General features: G+C 44.2%; 1 protein-coding gene across 1 annotated transcript in view; it reads right to left on the reverse strand.

Annotated features, from left to right (window-relative positions):
• LOC139052769 (cytochrome P450 4V2-like) overlaps window positions 1–17,621 on the reverse strand; it is a 59,713-nt gene extending 42,092 nt beyond the window's left edge. The window contains exon 1 of the mRNA XM_070529849.1: window positions 17,365–17,621. Coding sequence (XP_070385950.1) covers window positions 17,365–17,614 — 250 coding nt within the window. The 5' untranslated portion in view covers window positions 17,615–17,621. The remainder of the gene's footprint in view (window positions 1–17,364) is intronic.
• Window positions 17,622–19,252: the final 1,631 nt, after the last annotated feature.

The following is a 19,252-nucleotide window of genomic DNA, read 5'->3' on the forward strand; positions in this document are numbered from 1 at the left end:
TACGAGACGCGTTGTTGCGGTAGTGTACTCGCTACTGTGCAGGCGACCCTCCTCTGGCGTGGAGCGGCACGCGTTCTCGTGACGCATGCCTTCGCGCCATCGTGCTCAGTCGTGCTCCTTAGCGGATGGTGTCGCCTGTACGTACATCTCATTCCTGTGCCCCGCAATCGTGGGGCTCGGGAAAGAAGTGCTCAGCTTTGTTCCCAGTTCGGGGCTCGATGGAGGCGGGTTGAAATGGGGTCCGACTGGGGAGGTCGGAAGCAGTACGCATCCGGCTATTTATTTCACTCGTACAGAAATTATTATTATTATTATTATTATTATTATTATTATTATTATTATTATTATTATTATTATTATTATTATTATTATTATTATTATTATTATTATTATTATTATTATTATTATGACTATTATTTCGCACAACAACCAGAAAGTGTTAATTATTGGTGAACTTAATGTAGCCGGAATTCCATGGATTACTAATACTGTCTGCCAGAATTTGTTTTACATTTCATAAATGTGCCTCTCCTTGCTTCACCTTGGGCGCTATAACGCAAAACTATTCCAAACTTTTCTATTCCAATTCTGCTATCAGCTCTCCACGATTGGTCAAAAACGTTTTTCGACCACCCCCACTTCAACTGTCTGCCACGCGACGTCACGAAAACCGCGATACCTCCCTATCTGATATGATGTGTACACACTTATCATGCATGATTTGACAGAAAAAAGAAAAACAGTTATTTGTGATTCGACCCCTTTTCGCCATTAGCCCTCGGCAATTGGTAAAAAGTTTTCGGGCTGCACCCACTTCGCCCGCCTGTCACGCAACTTCACAAAACCACCCGAACTCACCGCGTCAAAGTGACGTGTGTGCGATAAAGATTCATTAATATGCCAAACAAAACTGAATTTTCTTCGGAATAGCCACAGGCTGCCCCGTTCCGAAAGGAATAAAATATGGCTGCCGCCGATCGCTGAGACGCTGGCTACTCGCACCTACCGGAGAGCATGAGTGTATTTGCGTATAATAAAACTTCTTGCGTGGCCGTGTAACGTTTTCGAGCCCTTTCGGCACGTTTACCACCTAAATGTGGCAACTCTTCTTTGCTGAGGGCCAGTTTTAGCGTCATTCTTAAGCTTCCGTTGCATGCCGCCATGATTTTCGACCAGCCACCACAAGCTAAGTAAGGGAAAGCCGACCAATCGCCGACGCCGGCACCACCCTCTTCATCCGGTTATCGATTTTCAGTGCACTGGCTCTGCCCCAATGAATCCCTCTCCACTTAAGCGTTCTCCTCGCCTCTTGTCAGCTAATGAGATGCGACAAGCCGCTCAGTGTAGGCAATGTTATTCGTTTTTCAAGCAAACAAAAGTGACTTCCTATGAACGAGGAGAGCGTTTGATTGGTCTGTTCAGACAACCCTGCGGGTGACCGCCCGGTGCTTGCGTCGGTGGTTACGTAAATTTGACGTCATGAGATTGGAATAGAAACATATTGGAATAGTTTTACGTTACAGGGCCCCTTATCTCTTTTAATTCCGTGCAGCAGCTAAACTTCAATGAGAACTGCTGTGACAACGTTCTACATCTCGGTCTTCTGTCTTAGCAATGTGGATACCGTTTCCGTCATGCGTAGCAACTTTCACAGAGATGTGCCACCCTCCTTTAATTGTTTCTTTAGCTCTGGTAGCGCTTAAACGCAGTACCCGTTCCGATAACAAAGCGCAGCTTCAACTTTTCCCATGTAGACTACGTTGGCTAGTACCATTATCTTGAAAACGCTGGCTTCTTCGTAGATGGTACAGTTGATGTTGATGAAGAGCATTTGTTTACGAAAATCACTCAAGCTGGCATGTACATATTCGTACCTGCAAACCCGCTCTAAAAGTCAGTTCCCTCATTGGTTTTCGAAATGACTAAAAATGACAATAAAACTGAACAACCGTGCACACGGAAAAGCGAAGGAAACAGGCCTAGATAAATGTAAAGTTAAATCTAGGCGCTGTCGTTGTCTCTGCAAATTTTATTATGACGGTGATCACTACAACTACACTGAACGTGTTGACGCCAGCATGATATCAATTTCAAACTTCTTTTTTTTAGCCATGTGGGCTCCTCTAAAGAGAGCGCCGAAGATGTATGTCTTGTTGATCGAAATTGCCATGATGTCTCGAATACTGCTGTCTTTGGAGAAGATTCCTTTACGGTATTTGATTGTAAAAGTGCTCCAGCCTCAAGTAACCTTTCTTCTCAGCCTGGCACGGTGTGTTCGCTATCACTCAATGGAGATCTTGTTTTCAGGTGTATGAAGCGCCTCGACCCCTCCCTTTCTTGTGGCGCTGATGGTATCCCTCCTGCACTGCTTAAGACGTACTGAAATATGTATACTTGTCCGTGTTCTCACAAGCATCTTGAACAGTTCCCTAAAGTCTAGGACGTTTCCTAGCGCTTGGAAAGGGGCACGGGTAGTGCCCCTACACAAATCGGGGGCTATAAGTGTATTTACTAACTACAGGCCTATAACTATACTCCGCGCTGCTTCAAAAGTCTTTGAATTTGTATTGTATTCCCTGTTTTTTGTTAGCGCTAAGAACATTTTGATAGATGAACAGCGTGGTTTTGTATCAGGGCGCTCCACAACAACGAACTGGGTCGCATTTATGACCCATGATACCAGTGTGGTACACCATCATCATCATCGTCAGCCTGGGTACGCCCACTGCAGGGCAAAGGTCTCTCCCATACTTTTCCAACTACCCCGGTCATGTGCAATTGTGGCCATGTTGTCCCTGAAAATTTCTTAATCTCATCCGTCCAACTAAATTTCTGCTGGCTTCCCTTCTCTTGGAATCCAGTCCCTAACCCTTAATGACCACCGGTACATAGTAGGGACCAACTGCACGTTCTTTACTTTTCCCTGAGTAAAGCATTTGATCTAGTTTGCCATGAGTACCTCATTACATGTATAGCTCACGCTACGCTTAATACGACATACCTTCTTCCACCACGCTCCTGGTATCAAATTACCTAAGCAGTAGATCGTGCTTCGTTGGCATTCATGGACAGAGTTCTATTAGCTATGAGCACAATAGCTGAGTTGCCCAAGGGTCGCTTTTTGCCCCGTTCTCTTCCTACTTTTCATAAATGACATTTGATCAACTATTCAACACTCATCATTCCTTTTACATGCTGACGACCTAAGGCTATTTGACAGTTTCGACAGTGTTTACGACTGCATTGACCTCAATTTTTTTTTTTTTTTTACTCTTGAACTGGCGCAGAGACAATAAGCCACTCTTAAATGCTTCAGAAACTGTGGTAATAAGTTATACCCTGAAAACAAACCGTCCGCAGTTTCTATACGCCCTTCGGTATACTCCACTGCCTAGGGACGATTAAATGAAAATATTCATGTGTATTTCGAAAAACCACTAAGCTTCTCTTCCCACGCGAAATATGCGAAACGAGTCCTTCGTACTCTTGGCATTGTTCGTCTTATATCGCATGGACTCCGCTCTCCTGTTACCTTTCTAAATCTGTATTCTACTGTGTGACTTTCACTGCCTGAGCATGTATCTGTAGTTTTGGGCGGAACGTGCAGATCCAATTCTGACCTAATTGAACGCGGACCAAATAAATTGATATCTATTTTCAAGCAGCAATCTTGCCGTCTTGCAAATCATTTTGACCGCAAAAAAAGACGGGGACAGAGGAAGAAAACAAATATGTCCCCGTCTTTTTTGCGGTCAAAATGATTCGCAGTAAGTACCAACTAGGCCAAACTGAAGTTCTTCTGAATCTTGCCGTCTTGTCGACTATATTTCAGCCCCCTCATATATACCTCAACTCACACCTCTGAAATCAAGACGTACTAAATCAGACCTCTAGTTGCTGTATAATCAAGGTGGTCCATGGCATGATACATTGCCCGAAGCTTCTTAATCACGTGAAATTTTCCGTGCCGCAAAAGTATACCAGGCAACATTCCGCATCTTCTGCCCGGCGTTGCTGCATTAGACATTGTCCTATGGTTCGCCTCCAAAGAACGTGTAATAAGTGTTTCTGCCTGTATTGATATGTTTCAGAGTTCATTGCCTCTGTTTCGTATAAATGTAGACAATCATGTCGTATGATTAAACCCTTTTACGCCGCCTCATTTTCTGTTTCCCGATTTGTTTCTGTATCTCACATTGTGTTTACCGCATTTGCTTTCTCTGTACATTTTGTCTCGCGTATTACTTTTTAAGTGCACCAGTACGAAGACTCCGTAGCGGTTCCTGAGCACTGTAATAAACATTTGATTGATTGATTGCTTGCTTGATTGACTGATTCATTAATTCATTGTAATATTAAAAAGAAAGGCGCTTTAGCACGAGCAGATACTATCCCACATATAAAAGCGAAAAAATAAGACAGAGCATCAAGAACACCTGCGAGTCATTTTGTTTGTCTTGCCTTGTATGCTACAATTTGTGGCCTGGAACGAAATCTGTTTAGCCAAAAGCTGCGACGTGAATGAGGCACAGCGACTACATAACTGAAATAAGGCTCGCGTCATGTATGATTGCTTCATACTTGAAGAGACACATAATACGAAGAGATGAACGCTGGGAGACATAACCGAAGCAATGCCTTTTGGCTACGTTCGCTCCTCCACCCTACACACAAAGGAAGGGTGAAGTTTGACTGCATATAGATGAACATGTGTTTCTCGAACATATGTGCTTAAAAGAACAATGTCACGTGGTCAAAGACGATCACACAGGCCAGTCTAGCTTAAAAAGCCACATAATGCCTTTGGAATCTTGCGCGCCGATGAAAGGCGAGGTGTTTATTCACACACCTTGTCTTATAGACCAAGGAGACCCACCGTGGTCGCTTAGGGGCTATGGCGTTGCGCTGCTAATCACATTGTCGATTCCCAGCCGCGATGGCAGCGTAAACGCAAAAAGAAAGCTCGTGTACTTAGATTTAGGCGTACGAACCCAATGATGGTCAAAATTAATCCGGAGTGCGCCCCATATGGTGCGCCTTGTAATCAGATCGTTCTTTTGGCACGTAAAATCCCAGAGCTTAATTTTTTTCTAGACAGAGGCTTGTCGTTCAGTCGTGGTAATACGATGGACAACGATTGTCACTGTGGTGCAAACTTAGGGGCAGTCGCGGAAAAGCTGTTCGGCGGTCTCGACGCAACCACAGACAGCACCCACAGTGATGTCCGTCATTTCGCTGCGACCAGTGTAACTTTTGTAAACTCAACTCGAAGCTACAGCCTGCACGGGAGAGTTGTATCGCGATGAGAGAGTCCGACTGGAGGTCGAAGCTGTAGATTGATGTAGATGTCTATTACTCTCGTAATATCACTCCCGTGTATTTACTTTTATTACACATGAGTTTTCGCCTTATATGTTTCTGTTACTGCCCGCCATGTCATGTCTGGGGGCGCAGACCTCGTCAAGCCATGGCTATTTGTTTGCGTCCACCACAGCATCCGTTTGATATTGAAATAAAAGTTAATTGATTGATCGATAGAGACGGGTGCAAAGTGTGCCATGTGGTGTGGGCAAAACTTGGGAAATTCCACTACTCTAATAATAATGAACGTGCCGATCATATCCATTGCAGCCGCTGAGCACCAAAGTTTTTATATTTTGATTGATTGATTGACTTTATCTCCTCCTTTTGCAACATAAAATTTGCACACACTAGGTGGACCCTTATCCCTAGGTTGGGTCCAAAAAAGTTTTTTTATTACAATGGCTTTTCGGCCATGGTGAACAACTTCGGACAAAATCAAATATACACTCGTCAAATATCAAATCATCAGGTTCATCAACGATAAAGCAAACAATTTTGATGAAACATGAAACTGAACATAAAACCAATCAATTTTATCTAATTTAACGTAAAATCTAAACTAGATTATACAAAAGTATATTTCAGAAGAAGAATAAAACAAGATAAACATAATCTACATAAAATGCAAATAAGTTGCCCATTTGATAACTATTTGATAACGTCAGAGATTTGTTAACTGTTCCATGTAGTGTTCTAATGCGTTAGCGAAATCAGGTGACATCTTTTATTATAAAAGGAATCGCGTTCCAGATTTTAATACCACATAGTTGTAGCAGACGTTCACCGCAGACATTATTAGTAGGATGCAGGCACGTACCCAGGGGGGGGGCCCAGGGGGCCCGGGCCCCCCCCCCCCCGAAATCAAGTGGCATACACCCCCCCCCCCCACACACACACACACTCACGCCACCACTCCTCACACATTCATAAAGCGCCACCAGATCAATGTTGAGACTTGGCAGCTATTAATCGGTCAGCATTACGCTGCCTTTTTCACTCCTTTTAACGGTAGTTAAAATGGCGGTAGTTATCGGCATCTCTTGTAATGTGAAGGACAGTTTTCTCATAGATTCCGCACCCGTGCGATTAACTCGAAATGCGTTCAGTTGTCACCATCTATTCAACCGCCACGCGCATAGCTGCTGCTTTTGTTAATTCAACCTTCTTTGTTTAGGCTGATCCTGGGACCAGGAAAGGGATGCGGCTGTTACTGAGCTGGTCTGTACTCTCGTGGAACGAGTTGCGGCCGGAGAAAACGCTAATTGCGTTTAACTTTTCCCTTTGCTTCATTATTTCCTTGAGTTACGGCTCGCCGCGAGGCTGTCAGACGCCCGCAACCATATACACGTGATGTGGGTTAGATAAGGTGGGAAATAAAATAATGTGAAAGTGCGTCCATCATGATACCCTGCAATAACCCTTAAAACCATCAGCAAGATGACTGTCGCCCATCACCTCGTCTGTTTTTCCCTAATTGTATAACACTTTTCGTGCAAAATTGGCAACTGGAAACAAAAATCGCAAGGAGTTGAGAAATGAAGCGATCTACTGAGAGAGCCAAGGCAACAACCAAACTGCAAGGAAAAGCGAATAATAAAAAAAGTTCACCGTTGTTTATGAGAATGTTTATGGATCAACATCTTTTTATTTAAAAAGGAAGTAGAGAAAACGCTGCCGGAAGTGGAGAACAATTACTTGCTTTGAATGACGCTTCTACAGTTATCGGTCGAACCGCCTCACGTAGCCACTTCTCTGCTGTGCTTATGTGGATGTTTTTCTAGCCTTTCGCGGTGAGCGCAGTACATCTAGAATCGCAGAGTCCTGCGCTCTACGCGGTTGTGTGGGACTGGCGGCCGCACAGCGTTACGCAATTCGCGGAGCTGTCAAAACTGATCAACAAGGCGAAAATAACTGATATTCGAAACTATAACATGAGAAAGACTGAAGAAGCCGTAAAAAATGAACGCAGCCTGAAATCAGTAAAAAAGAAACCTGGAATAGGACAAACCATGATGTATGCACTAAAAGATAAGAAGGATAATATCATCAGCAATCTCGAAGATATAGTAAAAGCAGCGGAAAAATTCTAAGCTGACCTGTATACAGCACCCAGAGGAGTCACGATAGTTCACTTAGAAACAGTAATGAATAGGATACAGAAACTCTCCTATAACTAGCGATGGGGTCAGAAGGGCCCTGCAAGAGATGAAACGATGAAGAGCGGGAGGAGAAGGTGGAATAACAGTCGATTTAATCAAAGATGGAGGAGACATAATGCTTGGAAAACTGGCGGCTCTTTATACGAAGTGTCTATCGACTGCAAGGGTCCCAGAAAACTGGAATAATGCAGACATTATACTAATCCAAAAAAAGGAGACGTTAAAGAATTGAAAAATTATAGGACCATTAGCTTGCTCCCAGTATTATGTAAAATATTTACCAAAATAAACTCCAATAGAATAAGGGCTGGATTTGTCAAACAAGGGAACAGGCTGGCTTCAGGAAGAGATACATTACAATGGATCACATCCATATCATCACTCAGGTTATCGCGAAATCCGCAGAGTACAATAAGCCTCTCTACGTGGCTTATATAGATTACGAAAAGGCATTTGATTCAGTAGAGATACCAGCAGTCATAGAGGCACTACGTAATCAAGGAGTACAGAACGCTCACGTAAAAAGCTTGGAAAATATTGCTACATCCGTGTGGTATTTGTTTGTTTTAACGAGGCGCGTGGGCGCCATCACTCCAGAAAAGAGGAGGAAGAACGAACTGGGCTCGCGCTGTGAATCTAACCGGTCAGCGCGCTGCAACCGTTGTTGTAAATATAAACTGTAAGTAGTTTCTCGTCTTACTGACTTTTCCTTCGCGTAAGAATATCTACAGAGGTTTTACAGCTACCTTAATTCTACATAAGAAAAACAGGGAGATACCTATAGAGAAAGGGGCCATACAGGGAGACACAATTTCTCCAAAGCTGTTCACTGCGCGCTTAGAAGAATTCAAGCTATTAAACTGGAAAGGCTTAGGAGTAAAGATCGACGGCAAATATCTCAGCAACTTTCGGTTTGCCGATGACATTGTTCTATTCAGCAACAGTGCAGACGAGTTACAACAAATGATTGGAGACCTTAACTGAGAGAGTGTCAGAGGGGTGTTGAATATTAATATGCAGAAGGTGAAGATAATGATAAATAGTCGGGTAAAGGAACAACACATCAGGATCGCCAATCGGTCACTAGAGACTGTGAAGGAGTTCGTTTGCCTAGGTCAATTAATCACAGGGGACCCTGATCATGAGAAGGAAATTCACAGAAGAATAAAAATAGGTTGGATCGCATACGGCAGACATTGCCAGCTCCTGACTGAAAGCTTACAATTATTATTGAAAAGTAAGGTGTGCACTCAGTGCATTTTGCCAGTGCTGAAATATGGGACAGAGACTTGAGATCAAGTAAAGAACCGTGCACAGAGCGATCGAACGAAGATTGCTAGGCATAACGTTAAGAGAGAGAAAGAGAGCGGTTTGGATCAGAGAGCGAACGGGTACAGACAATATTCTAATTGACATCAAGAGGAAAAAATGTAGCTGGGCAGGTCATGTAATGCGCCGGTTAGATAACCGTTGGACCATTAGGGTTACAGAATGGGTACCAAGAGAAGGGAAGCGCAATAGAAGACGGCAGAAAACTATAGATGGTGCGATGAAATTAGGAAATTCGCGAGTGATAGTTGGAATCGGTTGGCGGCAGGACAGGGGTAATTGGAGATCGCAGGGAGAGGCCTTCGTCCTGCAGTGGACATAAAACATGATGATGATGATGATGATGATGATGATGATGATGATGGAGGTGGTGGCCCCCCCCCCCCCGAAAAAAAATCCTGGGTACGTGCCTGGTAGGATGTATACTTAAATTATCAAAAGGTCTCTGTCTAGTATAACGAGAAGGCGCGCGAAACAACGGCACATGAAAAGGGTGACTGTAACTTACAGGGATGTACACATATGGTGCTGTATTTATTTTCCATAAGATGTCGAATGGCAGAATCTGCGATCTATTGAACAAAGGCTTGCTAGGATCATTATGTTTAGAATTATTTATGATTCTCACAGCACGTTTTCGCAGTCGGCTTACCAGGTCCAGATTAGTTCGGTACGTGCCTCCTCAAGACTCAATGCAATATGAGAGGTGACAAATAATAAGAGTAAAGTAAAGCATTCGTAGCGTGGTGGTACCAAGGTAATTGCGATCCTGAGCAAGAGCTTCACATCCTGAAGCTACTTTGGAGCAAATACGTCGAATCAGCTTTTGCCAGTGTAAGTGCATATATATAATGACTTCAAGGTACGTAAAATGAAGATACTTGTTCAATCTCAGACTTGTTGATTACTAGTTTAATTTCATTGTTGTTTACAGATTTCCACCTGGAGCGGAAGGCGACATATTTAGTCTTTTTTTATGTTAACGCTTAGTCTGCTATTTGATAACCATCGGGCAATATGTTTTAATTCGGCGTTTGCTTTCACCTAAACATCAGCTGGAATATTAGCAGTAACTATATACATATATCGTCAGCATACATCAGCAAGTTAGAATATTCCAATATGTGCAGCAAGTGGTTCACATATAAGGTAAAAAGCAAAGGTCCGAGCACCGACCCCTGAGGAACACCGGTGCGCAAGTACCGCATAGAAGACGTGATAGCATTCATTACCACTGCTTGCTGACGATCCTGAAGGTAATTTGAAAGTAGCTCAAACACACCCCCCCCCCCAAAAACAGTAATTTGTTCATTTGTCTAGTAGTACACTGTGATCAACGGTATCGAATGTTTTTTTTTTGAGATCTAAGAAAATAACTCCTACTAACTCATTGTCATTCAGCGCTGTGTTTATTAATTGAGTAAGGGCCGTCACGGCAGTGGAGGTAGAGTAATTTGGTCTCAAACCGTGTTTCTGAGGAGACAGCACGTTATGCTTTGAAATATATTGATGAAAACGGTTGGCAAGAAGTTGTTAAAAGAAATTGTTAAATATACTCAAAACGGAGATTGGCATTTAATTCGCCGCGTGAGAGCGATGGTGATTTTTGTATATGGGAACAACCTTTGCCGTTTTTAAACAGGATGGACACACTGCTACTTCTGCTGAATGGTTGAATAGACAGCATAAAACTGATCAGGGAACATCGATATTCTCTTTAACAAGCCTTATAATTATCCCATCTAATCCTGCCGACTTGTTTGTTGGTATTCCCAGAACTATAGATCTGATTTCTTCAAGATCGATGTCGCACATTACAAAAGAATCAGTATTAGAATTTGAAAGACTACGTTGATTAGTAGGCTCCATAAATTTTTCAGCTAAATTTGGGTCAATGGAAGAAAAATAGGCGTTAACTGTTTCAACCATGTTGCTATCAGTGACGTCAGGCGCGCGAGAACTGCCAACGACTTCCTTCACAATTTTGCTAGTTTTTTTTCGAATTGCCGTTCGCCTGTTCTATTTTACATGCATAATTATTCTTTTTATTCGCTCTCATTATTTCAACAAATTTGTTACGCATTGATGACTGCATCTTTAAGAACTGAAATCAAGTTTAAAATTTCTGTACTTATGTCGTCATTGTATATACCAACTAAATTATTAGCAAGAATAATATTTCCTTAAACCGCGTACTCTATTTTTGTCACAAACCTCGGCCCATCATGTGTTTTCTTCTTTACATTATCAACAGAGACAAATATTGGCAAGTGATCTGTAATAGGCTTATCATATACAGCAGCAAAACTATTGTCCTCAGAATTTGTTGATGCATGATCGATCGAAGTAGCAGAGGTGATCGTTATTCGTGTGGGTACCGTGACGAGATTGCGAAAGTGATGCGACTTTAATAAATACATATATTTATCATTGGCTGAACTACTGGAATCACTGTTCATATCGCCAACAACCAACTGTTTCATATTTTTTGTTACTACATTAAACATCGTTTCAAGTATATCAAGAAAGGAGACAAAGCAAGCATTTCGGTGGACGATAAACTACACCGACTTTAAGTGAGCATTCTAGCCAGATGAATAAGGATACAATGGCACGTGTGCAGTACGAAAGCGACGGAAGCTTGTAAGTGAATGCTCATTTTTCATAAAGAGAGCAACGCCTCCCCCACGGAAGAATCACGCGGCTGCGATGACACTGTGTAATCAGGAATGACAATATTTTCGCTCTTCTTTAGCCACGTTTCAGTGACATCGATGACGTCAAATCGTTGCGGCTGCTGAGTTACGAACGTGAGAAGAAGATTCACATTTTTCCTTGTGCTGTGAGTGTTGCTATGGGTAGTGACACACTTCTGTGAGTGCGTATGTTGTTATCTTGTAATTTTGTATGAGACATAGTAGCACTTGGTATTAAGGTAGCGATACGAGAAAATTAATTATGCCACATTGCTGAGGTCGTCCTCACATGTCACATGAAAAACGCGCGAATTTTCGTTCTTGTTTCGCATGAGAACCTTGCCATCAGTCACCCACACAAACTTCCAGTTTTCCTCCGGTTTTCTCTGTATGGCCTTTCCAAGTAGCACCTTGTTTTGGGGGCAGAGGTGTTGGTTCACGAGCATCGGCTCGTTTCCGTCAAACCCAAGGGCCGACCTATTCAGTCTGTGTTTTTTAGCAGCCTCCAAGACGCTGTCCCGTGTCGACCTAGAAGAAATTTCGTAACCACGTTCGGTGGTCCAGTTCCTCGAGTTTTTACACGATGAAGAGCACCGAGAGTGTTCTGGCCAAGCTTTATGCCAAACGACTTTGCAATTTTCTTGACAGTCTGGGCAAGGTCTTCATCAGGTGTCTGTGGGACTCCCTTAAGTTGAATTTTTCTGCCTTTCTACTAACTGTTTCAGCTCATTTAACTGCTTCTTAGTTTCTTTCAGTTCCTTACTTAGCTTGAGGTTGTCTCTTTAGCATTCTATGCTGCGATCCTTTACTTCAGGAAGTTCCGAACGTAATATCTTCATTTCGGTTCTGAAGTTTCAAAACTCTAATTATTGTGTCCCATTGGCTTTGTCACAGCGATCAATTCAGTCTTGATAGCATTGGTACTGGGTCCTGATTCTTAATCGTGCTAGACAGATCAAACATTGCTTAAACAAACTGCGTAGTCAATTCCATCAAAACTTTTGTGACTTCCTTGGTGCTGCCAGGTGGTGTATCGGCCAGGGACTTAGCAAAGTCAGACAAAGCATCTAGTGCACTTAACATGATTGTGCAGTAAAATAAACAAACTAATTATAAACAAGTTCTTTAGAGCGGTCCTGCAGCCACAAAACTAACAAATTAAGCAATAGGATACGTGTTGCGCCCACCTGTGATGTCCTAAAACGGTCGTTAATGCTTTTCCCGCAGCCCTTACAGACAAAATAGCTTCACTGAAGCTTATCTGAACGGTGCTACACAACCTGGAAGGTGCTTTGATAATTATGAAATACTGAAATGGGATGCAATACTAGAAAACTAAGATTATGCCGTAAATCAAGAACAAGATAACACCGAAATAAGCGTGGCTCCGAACCATTCTTTCCTGGGCTAAAGCAGTGTGCGGCTTTGCTGCGTTATAAAACAAACAAAAAGACGGCTTTTGGCAATGTTGGCGTTCATGATTGGTATCGAGCCGCTTCACGCCGCAGGGCGGCGCTGTAACCGCCAGCTGCTCTGAATATTCGTTAATAAACACGCATCCGGACAACCGTGCTGCCTTGAACCCACTTGCGGTGTAGTCATCTGTCCCCAGCCGGTTCCGATTGGCCCAGACCACATGGACCGAAAACCACAACGGTACCCAATCCCAAGGTCCGGGTAGTGACCGCAATGCCAGCCATATCCGTAGCCATTGCGGAACGTACAGACTTGTCATAAGCCATGCTACAGTCAGCAATGCCGCGGTCCATACAAGCGCTTTCGGGGTGCCAAGTTCAATTAGAGACAGACTGACGAGTCAGGGTCGAATAGCGCAGCCATCGCTACGTGCGGGTCGTGAGCGGCGTTGAAAACAACTCTTCGCATTCCTTTAGTTGGCGGCCTCCAGCTATATAACGTCGCGATCCGGGTGGCAGTAGACACATACTAGACGTCTTTCCTCTTGCGCAATCATGTTATGTATAGTCACAGATGCGAAGAAAAAAAAAAAAGGCGTCGGGGTGGGGTGCGGTGAGGGGGGGAACGCGTTGCCCACACAGCCGTCAAGTCGTGCTGCGGAGAAGCTGGCCCCCGCCGTAAGCGCGTGCGCTCGAACCTTCCCTCATATTTTGTCGGATGTTAACACGTGCCAGAGAATGCCGTATGAAACGAGCTCACACAAGGAAAAAAGTAATAATAAACAAAAGAAAAAAGGTTGTTTATAGAAGAGCCGGGATAACCACTCTCTTGAAGCTGACTCTTCTGCTTTCTCGTAATTGTTATTTTTGGCGGACAAAAATATGAATTAAAGTTTGTTGAAGAACAGTATGATACGACAGCACCTCACATTGTTTTTAAGGTATGGAAGCACGCTAAGACTGACTAAATAACAAATAGATTTGTCTAGTTCAAGGCACCTTCGCAAATAGGCTGTTCAAAAGTGGGGCCATTCTTGTTGATTGACAACAAATTACTCAGCAGAAGCGATCTGCCCCGTAGGTTCGCTAAGGAACCTATGCCTCTGCAATACAACCGCGACCACGCCACAGCAGAATAATTTGGAACAACCATCACTTGCATTGCAAGTGTTGTGATTCGTACATTCGAACAGAAAAGAATATTCCAGAATTTCTAATAGTGAATTTTCGAACCGAAACGAATCAAAAAGCCGACTATTCAATTCATCTTCAAAATTTTGATCCGCGTGGTGGCTCAAACGGCTTTATTCTTGCGCTACTAAGCACTAAGTCGTGGCATGGGGTATGATTGTGGCATATGGGGACGAAATGCAAAAACGCCCGTGTACCGTGCATTGGGGGCAAGTTAAAGATCCCCTGATGGTTAAAATAATTCCGCAGTCCGACACTATATGACGTGCCTCACAATCAAATCATGCTTTTGGCACGTAATAACCTCAGAATTCGTTCTAAACGTCGAATATTCTCACACCTCTATTATTTTCTATGTATGTATATGTATGCATGCATGTATGTGTGGACAATCACGCTAAGCCGCAACAAGTCACTGTTGTACACTGTATTATGCGGTGCAGCAGAATATTATGTTAACCAGTTGATTTTTTTTTTTTTGTGATCGTACACCTACGCAAACATTCATACGGACGCAAACACAGTTTTCCCAAACTTATTTTGCATATTGCAGCACTACCCAAGAGGCAGTGTCACCTAGGGCATGCCGTATCTAGCCGCATGCAAGTACGGCTCTACTTACTACAGAGCTCCTACGAAACGAGCGAGTGCCTGCGCCGTATGTATGACTTTGCGAAAGCAGCTTCTCGGGTATATAGTGACGGCGAATCTCAACATATGCGACAGGTAGCCGCACGCGGCAAGGGAAACGAGAAAGAGAGAGAGAGAGAAACCAAGGTCGTTAGTCGGTGGCAATACGCAAAGCGTGTCGTAGTGCAAGTCAGTCTGGGGTAAACACCCAGACGCGCTTAACTCGCTAACTCGCTAGAAGGTCTGGCACGAATTCGTAAGGGATTTCTAGACGAGGGCACTCTTGCAATACGTGGCCGCAATTTTCAACCCGTCTGCAGTGCACGGAATTCAAAAGAAAGAAAAGAAAGTGCGAGCCAGCTTCTTAACGGAACCAGGCAACGCAATTGTATATGCACTGCCTTTTCAGACCATCGTAAAATTTTCTGTGCACGCTTTTACGCCCGGTGGCGCAGAACATCAAAAATGAAATAAAGTTATGTGGTCCAACATCCAAAAGCAAAACATAGCTATGAAGACGCCGTGGTCGAGGGCTTCGGGTTAACTTTGGGCACCTGGGGTTCTTTAGCGTGCAACTAAATATAGGTACACCATGTTTTTTTCGTTTTTTTTTTCAGTTCGCCTTTATGTAAATTCGACCACCGTAGCCACGGATCGAACCATGTGACCTCGTGCTTAGCAGCAGAACGCCACAGCCTCTGAGTCCACCGCGGCAGGTATAGCGTTTTCGCCTTCACTCTGCCCCGGCCAGGGATGTATAAGACCGGCTGTCCGCCATCGCGGACAGCCAATTTTTTATGTGAACACCCCCTGGCACGCTTCGGCCACCACGGCCCCTACCCACGGGCCACCCTGCTTCCAGCTTTGATCCCCACGCTATTCCTTGGGTGTCCAGCAGGTGCCGCCAATAAAGCGAAATAATGACACGCTGTTTCAATTAGTAAAAAACACGATTGAATAAATATAATTACGTCCAGCCGCCAACTTGCAACGCTATGTTCAGCACTACCGTGTCATGCGACTTCTGCCGGCACGCCTATAGGGACAAACGCATACAACACGCGCTAAGAAACTCCTCCGTAGTGCCTAAGCCGAGTCATATATTCAAGGAGTAAAAGTCCCCACATTTCCTCTCTCGCACCCGCTCTTAATCACTCATGCGCGCAAACCTCCGGCGTCTGCGAAAGTGCCACGCCCCGCTGTACCTACTAGTAATTGTAAATACACTTCCTGGTTAGCCCTAGCCCAGCGGGCGGGCGTACTGGATCGGTCTTGCGATGAGCCTTTGTCCGCAAGCGCCGTGACTTTCGCACTGTGCTGTAGTTGGGGTGAATAAACCCGCATTTGTTGGCCATCTGACTCTGGAGCCTTCTCTGCGACGTGTCGGAGAGCCGAGGAACAATGCCATAGCGCCTCTGCGCGTTGCGGAGTGTCGGAGCGTCGAGCCCTTCTCTGACCGTCGTTCGTAGGGTAAGCCTTGTGCAAACCCGTCTCCACAATTCACAAAGATGTCAGCAACGTTAAGCGGTTTTACTGTCGGTGGGTCGAGTTGCAGACAAATAACATAGCGGCACCCAGGACACAGGCCAACCTAAACGACCTAAACGCAAATTAGATGACGTCATCTACAGCTCCTGCATCGAACACTGCGGCAGAAATATCGTCTGTCGTCGACGAGTGTTATCAACACGCGGCAAATACACTCTACCATAGATCTGCTATCAAGATAAATTTAAGCACGAGGAAGTAAAAAATGACTGGAATGTGTTGTTGCGTTTCCAGGTTCGCCTTAATTCTTAACGGTGACCTAATTCAGGCTCCAAAGCGACATTCTTGACTACACCACGCTATAGTAACAGCCCACACAGTAGTTGTACGTCGCACTCTCACGTACTCGTAATTATACTTACCTACTCACCTTTGAATAATTTTATGCTGACGTCTGCCAACAAGAGTGTATCCTTGCGTCAGGCAACGCTGACCATGTGTCGTAGGTCAGTGATTTTCTCCCTTTTCGAGGGTCTCAACCTCGTTACAAACGTTCTTGCTCATACTGCGCAGTTCCATCTCATCATACCTGTTTTTTTGTTTGTGCAAGCAATCGGCCAAATAAATGCAAGACCTGAATGAATGTGGTTATCTTGTTTAGCTCTCTCCCTGTTTTGTCTTATACCCCGACCGCATTGCAGCAACTGTGATTAGAGCAACTTCTAACACGGCCACTTTGCATAACCAAGTTCACGAAAATATCATTCACGAAAAGCTATTCCTTCTTCTCACAATCCTCTATCTTGTTCCCCTCTCTCAACTTTACTCACACCGGCTCTATGATGGCAATAAAATGAATGAAATGTAGCACACCTCTTCAGAAAACTCTATCAAAATTTTGTTATGCTTGAGTCGTGCATTTCTCTTAATTTCGATTGTTGCTGTGTCGGTTCGCTTAGTTCTCCGCTCCGTGTTTACTTCACTACCTACAGTGTGGCCAATCCCCCTCGTGAGTATGTGCACTGCGTCGAGGCAACAACAACAAAACCATGCTATGATGTCGCTAGGTCTGCCCTCCCAAGTGAAGCTTACCTGCTGTGAAGTTCTCTTTGTCTAGCCGTCTCCTATTTCGCCACAACACACAGGCCAGGAACCAGAACGGTATCCAATCCCAGGGTCCCGGAACTGGCCTCAGCGTCAGCCATGTTCGAAGCCAAATCAGAGCCCGCTTCTTGAAAAGCCATACTACAACAAGTAACGCTGCCGTCCATGCCAGCGTGCGCGACGTGGCCAGTGTGCATAAAGGCGCGACGACAGGCGAAAGATCCACCAACCCGACCATCACCACGTGTGTAGTTCGTACGCAAGTGTTCACTAAAGAAATATTTATACCGCGCAACGCGCAAGCCTCTTGCTTTATAACGCTAGGGCGGCGGTGGAACTTGGAATATCTCCAAAAAGGCAGATCTCTTGCACTCTAACGCCTGCGTATGGAGAAATCGCTGGGCTAAATCGTAGTTATGTCGCAGCGGTCAAAAAGCGCAAGATTGGACTGCAAGAAGGCTCGTGCAACGGTGTTCATGTTTTCTTTCCAGACTCGTCTTAACTACTAACAAAGCGGAATGAAAAAATAAAGGCTTGTCTGAGACGTCAGTGCCTGCAGACAGCCCTGCTCAGCTCTTGCAAATGGTTCTGTCACGTATTGCTTTACTAGTCTCTTTACTGGTAGTATGCAGCGCTAAAGAAATATATGTAAAACCCTGCCAGCTTTACATTTCCCCCTTGCGTAATTATCTACTTCTCTTCTTTTTTTTTCTTTTTGTGCGCATCGCAAATGACTAAACAAAAGTAAAACCTAAAGGAGGGTGATTTTCTTGTTTCCTCTCCCTCTCTCTTTATTTTCTCTTACCGTGTCCCCGTAGCAACGACTGTGTCCGTAAGCCAAGTCAGCAAAGTTGTTGGCAAAGAGCTCACCCCTCTACTTATCCCTCTCTACTCTCCAAATGTTTTAATGTAGAAGACGTCACTATCACTGACATGCATCTTTTTTTTTCTAATGCAAGGCCTTTAGTTTTTCACGCTTTGTAGCCAACAACTGCGCAGAGTGTCTTTTCCGCATTAATTTTCAGGCTTGAAGCCAAGCAACACTGTCCGCCCTCTTGCTTTTTGTCCGCCCTTAGCTGTTTAATGATGATGATGTATGGGTTTTTTTGGCGCAAGGGCCAGGTATGGCCAAAGAGCGCCATGCCCGTGCTAATGGGTTTGCAATGTACTTATGATTACTATGAAGTTGGTGTGACGTGGCTGTAAAGGGGCCTTAAAATATACGCAAAATCTGTATAATAAAATTACGGCGATGACGAATGACTTGTACTATGAACATTTAGATGCATTTAAAAAGAATGATACGATAGGTAAAATATAGCAGATTATAAGAAATGATAGAGCACTAGTGCCTCCTTCGGGCCCTTGAAACACAAGGACCTGGAGGCATGTGCTATGCAAAATAATTATCGCAGTGGCATCCTCTGGAGAGAGGAGGCGCTACGAATGCATGGGACTAATAACATGTAAGACTACCTCTCTGATGAAACCTAATACTGTGTCTGTATTAAAAAGCGGTTCTGGACCAAGAAGCATTGCAGGATGAAGAGGAATGTGCTGTCGGTATGCTGATGAAAAATGTATCTTTCTCTCAGATTCGGCTTCCCGACATTCCAGGAGGACGTGGAGTACGGTCAGCCTCTCCCCGCATCTACCACAGGTTGGAGGCTCACTTCCGGTGAGAAGAAAATTATGGGTGCCAAACGTGTGTCCTATTCTGAGACGACAGAATAGGACATCTGTTCGGCGCGATTTTGTAGTAGAGGGCCAGAATCCTAACTGTGGTTTTATCAGGTGGAGCTTACTATCCGTTTCCGCGTCCCACGTGCGTTACCAGTGGTCTCGCAATCTCCTTCGCAGCAAAGGTCTCAGATCT

Source organism: Dermacentor albipictus, unplaced genomic scaffold (genome assembly GCF_038994185.2).
Source record: "Dermacentor albipictus isolate Rhodes 1998 colony unplaced genomic scaffold, USDA_Dalb.pri_finalv2 scaffold_33, whole genome shotgun sequence".
NCBI lineage: Eukaryota > Metazoa > Arthropoda > Arachnida > Ixodida > Ixodidae > Dermacentor > Dermacentor albipictus.